This window comes from Neolamprologus brichardi, chromosome 14 (assembly GCF_056152115.1).
Source record: "Neolamprologus brichardi isolate AB-2024 chromosome 14, ASM5615211v1, whole genome shotgun sequence".
In the NCBI taxonomy this organism is placed as follows: Eukaryota; Metazoa; Chordata; class Actinopteri; order Cichliformes; family Cichlidae; genus Neolamprologus; species Neolamprologus brichardi.
In genome coordinates this window covers 24,621,137-24,635,488 of record NC_142117.1, presented here as the reverse complement: position 1 = coordinate 24,635,488, position 14,352 = coordinate 24,621,137, and the positions used below count along the sequence as shown (strand labels likewise).

The following is a 14,352-nucleotide window of genomic DNA, read 5'->3' as shown; positions in this document are numbered from 1 at the left end:
ACTATTAGGATAAGGACAGCTGGGCCTATGTCCAGGACTGGTCAGACCTGTGTGTGGGAACGTCTCAGGCTGGGAGCTGACTTCCAAGATGGATTCTACGTTCCAAATACCCACACCTTTTCTCGAGATGGTTATGTTACTTTAAACCAAATAACTTTTTTAAATAAACATTTGTGCGTAACTGCAACATCATTATAGTGTTATTTAACTGTACATCATCTATGTATTGCAATTCCACACTGTTTGTATTTCATGCTGCATGTATTTCATGTTTCTATGTAAGTAATCAATAGTATACAAAGTGATAATATTAGTTGCTTTGGTAACAAGTGTGCGCACGCACGCACACACACACACCTACACACACACACACACGTAAGTCTACAAGTGGGGCATGGCAAGACAGAAGTAAAAAAACTGTGCACATGAAATGCATTAAAGATGCAACTTATGAAGAAGAAATACATAAAATTCAACCGATAACTGTACTGTTTGTTAAAGTACAGTTACTGTCAGAGACACAAAAAAGAAGAGTCCTTCAGTTTAACAACATCACTGCAAAACACTGTTATTCTAAAAAGTTGTCCTTCAATCTGTTGTCATCTTGTCTGCTTTCATTCAAAATCGGCCTTGTAAAGAATCGCTGTGTGTGCGTGTGAGAGTGTATGCAAAACATACAATACAATCAAAGTAAAGATTTCAGTATTTACTGTGCAATGACAAAGTAAACCATTTGCATTTCCTGACTCTGCAATAACACACTATAGTTATCTTATAAGCCCATTTGTAAACATAGGCTAGAGCTCCACAAATCTCTGTATTGAAATACCCATTTGGCTTGGCTAACGAGATACAGAGGCTGGGCCGTAGACAAGCACAGTGTGGCATAAGTTGGAGCTTTGGCAGAGCGAAGGGAAGTGGAGAGAGACGGGAGAGGGACGGCGGGGGGGGGGGGGGGGGGTCAAGACAAACCAGAAGATAGCGAGAGAGAGAGCGAGAGAGAGCGAGAGAGAAAGAGAGAGAGAGAGAGAGAGAGAGAGAGAGAGAGCGAGAGAGAGAAAGAAAAGGGGAGAGTAATGATCTACACATGGTTTCATGCTGAAGCCTCAACATAGTAACCATAGACACATGCTGGGGCCTCCTGGGACTCATCAGCAGGACACAGCTGTGAGCTGGACAGCAGAATTCTATTAGCACCAACTATGCACATATGCACTTGCAAACACACACGCGCACAGACACGCACCCACACAGGTAATTTGGGTGTTTAAAAGCATTTGGCATGCTACAAATGGCACAATGCACAAGACCCCACTATATCAGTGATGACAATTTAAGAACAGACGGGTTTATTTTGGTCATCATATGAGCAGCACAGACTAAGGCTTTGAGAATGTATCCAGCCCTATCTGTGTAGAACACTTGTTGATACCCAATCTTAATTCCATCATTATACCATGGCCGATTTCTTCTACTGTCAAAGTATCCACACAGTAGAGCATACACAAAGTAAACTACATATGACAGGACAAAGCATTATTCCTCTGTTGAAGCAAACATATATAACAAATTTGAACAAATGAAGGAAGCAGTCATTAAATTACTCAGCATCATTCTGCTCCATGTGGAGGCCAGCAGAGAGGGGGAGGGAACCCTGGGGTGCAGCCAAAATTAAACCCTTTCAAATCATCCTCTTCTGGAAGTTGGTCCAGTGCCTCCAGCCCAGCCCTAGCCCTCAATAACGGCCCTTAATGAACTCTGGGCTGGCAAAAAATCTCAAAGTGATACCCCCAGTTCCACACATACTAGGCTCTCCCCTACTTGTGTGCACAACCAAAGCCCGTTATTTGCTCCCTGCCTTCGTCACCAAGTATCACCCTCATGGCTTTATCCCTCTTTCCTCTCTTTCTCCCTCTTTCTGTCTATGAGTGTGACATGTTTGTCTAGCTAGTGGAGGTAGTGATTTAGCGTTGCTAAGAATGATGACTCTGCCAGAGCGGCTGGCAGGGCACTGTCTTACTGTCGTACTCTTACTCCAGCTTTGGGGGGAGGGAAGGAGGGTTTGAGAAGAAAAAAAAAAAGAAAAGAAAAAAAGAGAGAGAGAGAGAGAGAGAGAGAGAGAGACTTAAGGGAGAGAGAAACCACCGTCTTTTATGGAGACCAATCCTCCAAGCCTCACTGCCTAGGCCAACTTTAAAGGATATATTGGACAGTTCCACACTACCCCACCCCCCACCCCTCCAACTGCTCTCTTTTCTCAGCTTTTCATGCTCCCCTCCTTTTTGGTTTCCAACAAGGCAAGCCTTTAGCCGAACTCGGGAGAGGTGTAAAAGTAATACCATGTCAACAAGTGCCTTTTACTCTAACCCACTTTACGCACACAAGCACTGACTCTCTCTCTCACACACACACACACATACACACAAACTTACACAAAAAAAATTGGGGTCAATCATCTGCAAGATGGACCTAAGTATACACTGTTCCACAGAGTGTGCCAGAATGAGTTCAGCAACACAGAAAACCAAAGCCTGTTCGACACAAAGGGCCTCGAATACAAAGGAGAAATCATTATCCTCACATTCTGGTAGGGGAAACTAATGAGCTCCTTGGGATGACAGATTAAGTCTACATGTAAGTATTGCATCTAATAGTCTTACACTATTCATGCTCGCAAAGGTTTCATCAAGACTGGTAACCTCATTAAAATCTGTTAAAAGAAATGAGAAAAATTATTCCTATGAAAACAAGGATAAACTGTAGAGGGAGAGAGCTGAGAGAGGACGGGCAGACCTCAGATTCAGAACTTGAGTTCTTTTTCTACAACTTCACAGTAATATGGAGGAAGCTTTCTGTTCTTACTACAGCGAGCGAGAGAGAGTGTGCATAAAGGAAAAGTGCAGAGTGCAGAGAGCAAGAAATAGCATGCAAAAGCACAGATTTTTAAGGGGAGGGAGAGAGTGAGAAAGAAGAGAGTGAGGGACAGAGAGCGCAAGTGGGAGGAGGAGGGAGAGAGAGAAAGAGAGAGGGGTAGCCCTACCCAGTTGCCTGGGGAGAAAACTGCTCTGCTGCTGACTCAGGACTCTCTTTGTTTGACAACGCTCCCTAGCTCTCCCTCTCTCTCTCCCTGACACACTCACACACTCAAACTTACTTGTCTTTTTTCAAATACTAAGACACCATGTTTTTTAATGTGCACATGGTCTTTCTTTGTCAAAGCTACACCATTAATTTCACTCAGTCTCTGCTGTTTTTCTACTCCCTATCCTCAATGTGTGTGTGTGTGTTTCTCTCTTACTTCTGCTGCCTAAAAACATACTGTACTGAATGCCCCAGTTTCTTGTGATGAAAACAGATAAAGGTTTGCACTGTAATAAATCTACAGTGGTTTCTTTTGCTTTTTCATGCTCCACTAACAGTGGTTCACAATCAGGACCAGAACTCTTGGCCATTTCATTCTTTTCCAACAGCGGCACTTTCCAGATGTTGGCTGGCCAATGGCTGGTAGCAAACTTGCCAGCACACGCTCAGGTATATGCTCCCCAGTGGTAAAGGGGGAGACCTGTTAAAGGGACTAATTGATAAGCCGGTGGTGACTGATGCCTAGCAAATAAGAGTCTACGGCTCAGAGGGAAAATAAAGACAGCAACAAGTGTGGCAGGCTAACGGACAGTCAAGAGGAATACACTTTCTGAGGACATAAACAATAGCTAGCCGTGTTAAGGACGGGTGGACAAAGATCCTACAGACAAAGAGGGTGCAGATGAAGACACAAGGGATAAGGAAGAAAGTTAAACATGGACCAATTCCAAAAGTGGCAATGCTGAGCAAAGCCCTAAGGGGACCCCTAGACTCATCCAGAAAAAGAGAGGTAAAGAGGGCCTCGAGGAAGGAACAAGGGAGATGGAGCCAAGAGGGGGAGCACTGATAAGCGCAAGGTAGTCAAACATACCCAAAGGGAGTAGGGAGGCATGAGAAGCAAAAAAAGAATGATAGAGAAAGATTTAGACAAATGAGGTAATTCTATGTTTAAAAAAAGAAAGAAAGAAAAAGTAAAAACATGCAAGATAAAGAAACAATTAGGAGCTCAGTCTCCTGCATAATTTTACCCAAAACTGACACAAAGTGGATGAATAAAATATTCAGTTTGTTCTAAAGACAATGTGGCTAGCAGAAAATCATGGATAATCACTGATTGTTATGAGTGAAGACCATTTCGACTTTTCAATCAAATAGAAAAATCAAAAAAGGTATAACAGTGGTTTAACACTTTTACATTCTCTGCCTTTGAAAGCAATGCTACTATTATGAGGTATAACATTAACAGATCATTTTCTCAAAACTGTGTGAGGTTAACAACTGTTAGTTCTTTGTGTACCAACAACTGCAACACCCAAAGGAAGGGGATTTTTAACTATAAATGACAAAGATATTCATAAGAAATAGGGCTCACCCTTACGCCAACTTTCCGAGTATTCAGACTAAGCTAGTCTCCTGTGCACAAGTATAATTTAACAGAAGGGGATTACAAAAGAGATGGTGGAAAGGAGAGTGGAAGAGTAAGATATGCACTTCGAGATTATTGGTGGGACCATGAGAGAAACCTGGATCATTCCAGGTCAACCATATTTTTAGTAATACCTCAGTTAAACGAGACCAGAGGAGAGACAGGAGCTGCAATCATTAGGTTCAATGAGGTATACATCTACAGCCACTTTCAGATTGACATCAAGCCCTGCATGAACAATCACAGGCTGATTATTCGTTTAAATGAGGTCATTCTGGTAAACACTCAGATTTTCAGCAAAAACAGTTATGCCTTCTTGATCTGACTCTGCTTACGTGCCTTTGACCAGCCTCTGAACTTGGGATGATGTCCTGTGCTCTGTGTCTCCTACAGCAGAAGAAGAACTTGCTCTTCGTGACCAAATAACGAAAGCAAAAACATAAAATCATATTTTTTAAAACAATCTATTAAAAGTTTAAATAGATAAACAAATAATATTCTTATTCCTTCACAATATTCTTCCAGGGAATTAGAATAGCAAAACCAGGCAGCTTTTACATTTATGCATGTGAGCACGGTTGTACAGCAAAGAGAGAGAAAAAAAAACAAGTGTACAGAAGAGAAGGGGGAGAAGGGGTGGAGAGCAAGAAGCGAGAGGGTGCTTGCCTGGCACAATGAGTCCTACTTGTTAGCTAGTGACAGTGTCAGGGATCGTGACAGGGTCCAGACGCTAGACACCAGCTGCAGCGCCTCGTAAATAGACTGCTGTCTCGCAGGCACATTTGCACGGCAATGGTTGCACACAAATGTGCACACACAGGCATGTGGGCACATGCATATACTATGGCAGGCACACAGACAGACACTGACTTATTGTGTCTCCCAAATCTTGTAAAAGGGACAGTGAGCCTCTTTGTGTCTTGTGTGATGTTAAACCTCCTGTAAAAAGTGCTTTACACAAAAAGCGCTCTACACAAAAGAACTCTAAGCACCATAAAAGTCTAAATAAAAGAAATAAATATGTATTAATAAATCAGTTATCTTTTAATTGTTAAGAAAGAAATGCTACAATCAGTCCATGGGTGACTTGCTGGAACTGCAAGACTAATTTTTTATTTTTTTTGCTACTTTTGTATTTGCGTGTGTCCACCCAGCCTTTCCAGCGATAATGGAGAGGGGTAATTCACTACATCTGCCCTAAGGCATGGAGGAGAGAAAGTAAAAACGTAGACGAGAGCTGATAGTTTAGAAGGAGAGGAGAGCCAAGCTGGAAAAGGGTGAAAGGGTTAAATCTGCAGGACTGATCCTGCTGAGCCAGCAGCAATACGTTAAAGTGCAAGGTTTCATTGTAGCAGATACAGAATGAAACTCCTTCCCATTAGTCACGCTAGTAACTGAAAAGGCTCTTCACGCTGTTTAACCCTCGCTGTGCCGCAAACAAACCACAGCAACAACACAGGTAAAGCACTTGTAAGCGGCTAATGGTTTCTGTCTGCAACTTCTCATGCACAATGACATTATAATAAATATACAACACTGGCCGAGGGTGCACATGTAAGCAAAACTTGAACTTTTTCTCTGATGCATGAAAGAACCTTCTGTCTGAATTCACACATAGAACGCGACTCGGACGGAGTGACCTTTTGAGGGGGATTTTCTTTTTCTAAACTCTTTCCCCCCCCCTTATTCCCTGCACCCCCACTCCGCTTCTCTTCTTGAGCAAGCCTCCCACACCATGCTACAGCACACACTGTCTCTGAGGGGCTTAGGGAGGAGAAGGCATGCATACCCTTCCTCCAGTCAGAGCAGGGCAGAACCATAATCATCATAATTATCATCATCATCACACTGCCTTAACCAAGACACACCACAGCAAAGCAAGTGGTGCAATGATGAAACAATGGAACAAACCAACCACGTAAACAAACCCATAATGGGAGGACATAAGGTTACTCGGGTCATTACAAAAAAATAAAGGAGCAAGTTGTAATTTTAATAGTACATTATTTTTAGTTTTGTTTACACGGGCAAAATGGATATGAGCTGGCTTAATTTGAATCACTTCCTCAAGCTGCAGCAATAATCTGGCAAGTTACTCCAAAACAAGTGAAATCGCTGGTTCAGAAGAGCAAAAGTAACTCTACCAAATCTGTCTCGCAACGCAGATACAAACACACACCTTACTCCTGTAGAGAAGACATACTGGTTGGTCCCGACCTCTCTCTAGCACATATGATTTAGTACCCCCCCCCCCCCCCCCCCCCCCCCCCAAAAAAAAAGAAAAGAAAGAAAGACATTTGATCCTAATTAAATCAAAATGAAGCATGAAATGCCCGATGATCAGGACACAAAAATCCCAGCCCAGGTTGTTTGTTTTGATTACTGCGATCTGATGCAGCAGTACAGTGACATCTGAACATAAACTCAAAGAAGCCCTAAACGTCCCATGAGGGAACTGGTAATATTGCTCTCTGCCAAGTGTTCAGCAATAATGAAACAACAATTACCATTCATCATTCTCTCATTTCCTTTCTCATTACTGAAGTTACCATCAGCACCAGGTAACAAGAACATGTGGCATGCAGCCTAATGTGATTTAAAGAGATGAATGATGTATAGAAAACATGTGGCCTGTAATGAGCTACACACTGTAAACCATACTGCATTGGAAAAGCTGACAATGTGCTATAGACACTGTATGTTTCGAGGAAAAGGACTTCACACACTACATAAATGCTACACTGGGAGATGTACATAAACTAAAGGAAAAAGTACACAAAAAAGCTAAAAAAATATGTGGAAAGTACATGGCCCTGATGATGTACAGCTTCTGCTCTTTTTTTCCGGCAACAGCTGCATATAACTGAGGTCAGTCTGATTTCATGAACTATCACTTATGTAGAGTATGTCACTGAAAGGTAATAGTTAAATTGTTTTTGAGGAACAAGTAGTTCGTTTAAAATGATGAATTTTATGATATCCTCAAAAAGTGATCAAAAACCTGGAATTAACTTAAGCACGTGCAAACATACTTTGATTTTTTTTACTCAATATATATACTTTTTCATGAGATTACTGCCACAAAGTTGTTGTTTTTTTTCCTGTAGGACTATAACAAATGCTACAAATGCGTGTACTTACTTACTGACTACATGTGTAACCAGAGAGGAGACATGTATTACTGAAAATTCAACCTTAGGTAGACTTTTTGTAAAAAGATTACATATGGCAAATGATTATCATCCTTATTAAAACAGTTCCTGGTCAGGTGTAAAAGATTAGATTAGACTGAGTGGTCATTTGAGTGTGTCCGTGTGCCAGGGTTGTGTTGAGATTAGCTAGTTACTGGCTGATGTGGGGGAAAAAATCAACTTCCACATTTTATTTTCAAAAAAGCAAAAACATGCCACACAAGTTTATTTATTATTAAATATTAGTAAATTAATGAATCAGGTTGAAATTGTAAGGTCTTTACCTGACAATATAAAGCGCCTTAAGGCAACCGATGTTGTGATTTGTTGCTATATAAATAAAACTGAATTGAACTGAACTGAATTATGGTTTACTGACGGACTGTAGTCCTGCCCATACCCTACCTCCAGCATTTCCTGTTGGATACATGGGTAAGACAGTAGATGATGAATGTGTAAGAGGTGCCAGAAATCTCAAATTAAGTTCACTTTAAGTCATTCCAGGCATATTAAAATACACCGGGACAAAATTATGTTTATGAAAGCCTGAGTAAGTGAAAAAATAAAAAAATAAAAAACCAAAGAAAATTTGCTGTTTTGAACCCTTTTGCCAAAACTGTGTCTATTAATAACCTCTATTTCACTTCTATAGCTAATTCCAGACATCCCATTTACATTATACTATGTTCAACATTTAAAAAATAAAAATACATGGAGGTTATAATGGGTTCACTTACTCCAGTCTTATCACAGAGCCGCAGGGTGTTGAAAGAGCCCACAGCAAACACCTCTCCATCTGGAGCCCAGGACAAAGATGTGACTGGGTAGTCATGAGACAGTGAGCAGTGAAGCAGATGTCCAAAGCTGTCCCATACCTGTTGAAGAGGCAAATGGTTTTAAAAAGGTATTCAGTAATTACTAAGACATCAACAAATACACTAAAAAGCCACTGACCTTATATTTACAATCTTCCCCACCTGACAGGATTAGGTCATTGACTGAATTCCAGTCTACCTTCAGAATGACCCCATCATGAGCCTTCCACTAGGGAGATAAAGATAGAGAGAAAGCATACACGTAATGGAAAGAATGGGGGGCAAAAAGAAAAAGTTAGGTTAAGAAACATAATAACGTCATCAACACATAACATTTTGGTTTGAACAGATCTCTAACAAATTCCTATACTTTTCCTTTGTCCAAAAGGAGGATAAAAATAAGCTGGCTGGAATAAGCACCCGTATGGAATTTATTTTTTGGTCACGACCACAGTTACAAGTTTATAAATTGTTTCATCTTAGCCAAACTGAGAGCTTACTTTTAACATTACGTGTTATGTGTTACACAGAACAGAGAGCCTGTTCCCAGCCTTATCTCACCAGACCTAATGTACCATTCTGTTCCTACACTTTTGTACACTGGTTACTTATTCCATGTACCCAAGGAAGACACAGGTAGATATTCTGTATTGCTGTCTGTATGAGGGACTGCAAAGGTCAAAGAGGATGATGTTAGGGGGTCTGTGGGGGAGGGGGGAGGGGAGTTCATTTGTTTAGTTCATTGTGTTGGTCTTCAGGGGATCTCAGAGGGAGATAATGAAGTTGGGACATTGTGCTTGTATATGCATGTATGTGCAGTAATAGCTTAGTAATAGTTTTCTTATAAGCCTTTAAGTATAGTGTAGCAGAGATGAGAAAAAAAAACTTCTCTTGTTTCAGTGTCTTTTATGAAATTAATGGCCTCACTGACTCATTTAAATGGAGAACTCAATTTTGCTTCTGTTAGACATAATAATTTCAAGTTAATAATTCACTACAAACTATACTATACTGAGAGGTCATGTGGTCTGGAACTGGTTTTTATATACATATGAAATAGCATATTTTGATCTCTAAATCCTACAAGCCTTTGTAAATGTCAGTAAAATGAAAACAAATATCCCCAAGTGTGAATTTGCGCTCAAGCAACATGTGTGAGTGACAGAGAGAGTTTAGTCTGTCGACTCAGAAAAAGTTTGTGTACCTGTATGATTTTGGCGCTGGGCTGTAAAGGCTTGATAATTAGCTGTCTTCCTGAAGTGTAGAGAATTCTGTCCGAGTCCGGACCCCAGGCCACAGAATATACAGGAGATCCTGGAAAGACATCCAAAAGCATAGGATGAAGAAAGCAGCAATCTTTTATTAATCATGAGCCAAGACCACGGAGTTGTGTACAAATGCCCCCTCTCTCATTTACAAATCAGAATTTGCTGTGAACAATAGCTAGAAGATGAAGCAGACCCAATTCCTCCTCTCAAAAGATATCATACTCAATCAGAAATCTCACCTCATTCAGTCTACGTAACAGCACTTTGCTTCACTTACAAGAAAACCAGCTGAGAAAATCAGTCTAACTTCTACTGCATAAGCACAAGTGTGTGTCTCTGTGAGCAAGAGCGTGTGTTGAGCTGTGCCTGTGAGTGAGTGTGTGTGTGTGTGTGTGTGTGTGTGTGTGTGTGTGTGTGTGTGTGTGTGTGTGTGTGTGTCTGTGTGTGTGTGTGTGTGTGTGTGTGTGTATGTGGGGGTGTGGGGTGGGGAGTGGGGGTGACATTTAACCCTACTCCAGGTGCATGGGGTTTCTCACAAATGCCAAATGGTCACATGATCCAAATCTGACGAAGGCGATGAGAGGGGTTCAGACAAGTTCCTTTTTCCTCGCTCTCACTCTGTTCCAACCTCTTCCTAGAGCTCTCTCGTAAAATGGGTCATAGTATCCAAAAAGAACAGTGTGCTCCTGTAATTTGTGCATATATGTGCATGTGTGAGAGAGAGTTTGTGTGCGTTTGTGCGTGTGAGTGTGTGTTTGTGAAGCTGTAGCCACAAAAGAGAATCAACACCTGCAGTGATCTGGGTGCCATGTGGAGAGTGGTGTGTATCTGTAGAAATACTACTAAATCCAGGTGTTGCACAAATGTACAGCTCAATCCCCAAACACTAAGAAAAAAACATTACTACATACTGGGCTCAATCACCAGTCCCCAGCCAGGTTTTACACAGCACCCATCAATCAGGAGTGGCATACAATCAGTTTCACCAAGAAGCCAGTTTTTACCCCCCAAAACAGTTACATCTGACTTCAACTGCACAGTGATTAATAAGTAAGATCTGAATGCTAAGGAAAGAACTTTAGCATCAGTCTTACTTGAGATTTTTATGGCTTTTAGTAAAACTCCACTTTAAAAAAAAAAATTATAGTGCCTCTAATTATTATTTTTAACTTATACCTGAAAACGGACTCACATTTTGGCAGTACTAAGCATGATTATCTTCTTAAGCCTTGATTATACTCTGTTTTGAAAATGAACAGCAAAGCCAAATAGGCATCCTGGTTTCACACTTCTTTCAACTCTGCTTGAAGTCCGTCACCTTTGCAACATGCGTAGTTAGTGTATTATAATATAAATTCTCTATTAATTTGTCCACACAGTCACTAAAAATAGGTAGGCATGTTTTCCACAGTCTGACATCCCGTCTTCCCTTTAACAGCAGTCTATAAACATGTGGGAGCTGAGGAGACCAGCTGCTGGACTTTTGGGAGAGGAATCTTGTCCCCTTCTTGTCTGATACAGGATCCTAGCTGTTCAACAGTCCTGGGTTTTCTTTGTAGTCTTTTATAATGAACCAAATGCTTTCAATTGCAGAAAGCCCAGTTTGACAACCACACCTTTCTACAATTAAGCCATTGAGTCTGGATGGACAAAAAGTATCAGAGAAGATGGTGCAGATCATGTTCATTATGTACTATAGTTGACGACAAATTCATTCATTCTTCAAAATTTTACATTGAAAATTCTGAATTTGTTACAGAATTTTTAGATGTAGTTTTTTGCAGATAAACCTGTGCCTTTAATTCTGAGAAACTCTGCCTCTCTAAGATGGTCTTGGAGGAGAAACTCTAAAAATCTATCAAACATGAGGCACTACACATTGTGGTGTGGTTATATACCACCACTAAGATTTTGTTAAATGTTCCTTAGCAAGTTGGCCCTCAACCAGATGCTTTTGGTAGCCATTAACAAGCTTCTGGTCTAATTCTGGCTGACCACTCTTCTTGGAAAAATTAAGTTAATTTAAGTTCTTTTAAATTGGTTTGTTTCCTGCCATGGATCCAGCTTTTGAACATAGTCCACAAATTTTCAATATGGTTGAGGTCCAGGATTTAGAAAGGCAATTCCAGAAGCTAATGTTGGCCTGCTTTATCCATTCCTAAACCAGTTTTGATGTGTGTGATCATTGTACTGTTGGAAGAGCCGATTCTTCCCAAGTGTAGCTGTTTATCTGAGGTGACATGAAGAACTTGGAGGTAGTTCTGCTTCTTCATTATTCAGTCTACTTCGTGCAATGTATCAGTAGCACTGACAGCTAAACAATCCCAGAGCATGATGCTACCACCACCATGTTTGACAGTTTGTACATTGTTCGTACACTGTTCATCTCGTCTGACCAATTTTCCGTATTGTAAAATTCCTGTTGAGTTTAAAGATGTGGATTTTGGAGCAGGGGCTTTTTTCTTATTTGTCACTTGTCAGTCCATGGCAATGCAAAACTTGATTCACTGTGGACAGAGACCCTGGTGTTCTAGCAGTTTCGAGTTCATGTTAGGATGAACCCTGGTGGTTCCTAGGTTGCTCCTGAACATCCCGAACAATTTCCAATCATCTGATGATTTTTGATCTTTTTCCAGACCTTGGAAAAGTGGTGATGTATCCAAATAACTTGCATTTCCACACAATTGGTTGAACTGATAATCTTGGACTCTGCAGTTGTTTAGAGATGGCTCCAAGAAACCTTCCCAACTTGTGTAAATATACAGTTATCCTTCTTAAGTCTTCACTTACTTTCTTAGACTTTCCCATTATTCTGAGGAATGGTCAATGCAATGAGGGCTGTTAAACAAATTATCTTTATGTTGGCAGAGAGAAAGTACCAAGTGTATTAAATCATAAAAACTAATGAGAAGTTAATATTGTAGACATTGCAGAACCTTCAGTACCACTTATAACCAGTAAAAGATTGTATAAGTGAGTAAGTGAGTGTATTTATACATTTGAGCCTAAATGTATACTTTTAACCCTGCATGGATGAGGGAAAATCCATTATTAGTTCAAACTTGTGCAACCAATTCCCCAATTCTTTTGTTTTAAGTCAATAAACATATATGTTGTACAATGACTCCCACCTGGAAAAAGAACACTTCAGAGAAATCATTAAAAGACCAAAATTACTATGACATTCATGCTCATGATGGGTGTATGTAAATGTTTGACCACATCTGTTGGTATCACTCACAACAAGGAACAAGTCTGCAATCACATTAACAAATGTGATGAGGACAGAGTCTGCGACATGTCAGCTTAACAAGTTTTGTCAGTGATGAATTAACTTGATTTCTAACAGAAGCAAGAGACTAAGATTAAAAGTTAGTTTACTGTTTTCACTTGTTTCTTCTGAGATTAGTGCATACTTGTAGCATCAAACGACAGCAGAATCAATGCAGAAGCTTTTCCAAATCAAAAGAGCTCTACACATTAATGCGCATTCTGAACTACTATATTTTATATTACTTATTTTGCTGCCAAATCTTGTACATAACACATAATAATATTGTTGGAATCCCTTTATGTCTTTAAAACACTGTTTACACAAGCAATGACAGCTATCTTATGTCTGAGAAGGGCTACAGTTAGATCAATAAGGTTTTGAACAATTATACTTTTTTGGTAATTTTAGCTCTGCATACCACCACAGTGTATTTTGTAAGATAATACATGATTAATTTGCAGACTTATAGCTTGAACTTGAGAAATTTAACGAAATTACTGCATAAACTCTTTGGGCATTACAGTTTTTTAATATCATTCCTCATTTTCAGATGCTCAAAAGACAATGGACAACTGACTGACAAGCAGTTACATAGCCAGGTGAGGTCTGCTCCCTTATTATATCATGCAAACTAAATAGTTTGCACCTCACCTCAAGTGAGGTGGACTCACTTGAACCCTTCATGTAAGGGCCACAGAGCTGTTGATGCATGTGAGGGAGGGCATCATTGAACTGAAAAATCTAAAGAAATCTATTCAACAAATAGCAAAAATTAAATACTGGACAAATCAACAATCTGTTATTTTCTTTAAAAAAAAAAAAAAAAAAAGTTAAAAAAAAAAAAAAGTAATGCACTGGCCAGCTGAAAGACTACAGAAGACAACTAAAGGAAAATATTGCAAATTCTTTCATTTGTTAAAAAAGCAAATAAACAAAAAACCTTGTCCTTCACAATAAGTTCAACTTCAAGTCAACAATACTCTCAAAATTTTGCCGTATCATTGTCAAGGTCTAAAATCATGAGAAGTTTTTTATAAATGTAAATACAGAGGGTTTACAACAAAGTATAAACCACTGGTTACACTCAAGAACAAGAAGCCTAAATAAGACTGCTAGAAAACATCTAAACAAAGTTCTGTGAAATATTCTTTGGACAGATGACACCAAAATCAACTTTTACCAGGCTGATGGACCTAGTCAAGTACAGAGAAGGAGAGAAACAGCTTATGATCCAAAATGTACAGCTTATGATCCAAAATGTACCATATTATTTGTCAAACATGGTGGAGGCAGTGTT

General features: G+C 39.9%; 1 protein-coding gene across 3 annotated transcripts in view; it reads right to left on the bottom strand.

Moving 5' to 3' along the window:
- The window catches only part of ift80 (intraflagellar transport 80 homolog (Chlamydomonas)), a 40,766-nt gene that overhangs the window by 22,504 nt on the left and 3,910 nt on the right, over positions 1–14,352 (bottom strand). For all 3 annotated transcript variants that reach the window (XM_087851017.1, XM_087851015.1, XM_087851018.1), the window contains 3 exons: positions 9,718–9,827; positions 8,653–8,742; positions 8,436–8,573 (listed from right to left, as the gene is read on the bottom strand). In XM_087851017.1, coding sequence (XP_087707143.1) covers positions 8,436–8,573; positions 8,653–8,742; positions 9,718–9,827 — 338 coding nt within the window. The remainder of the gene's footprint in view (positions 1–8,435; positions 8,574–8,652; positions 8,743–9,717; positions 9,828–14,352) is intronic.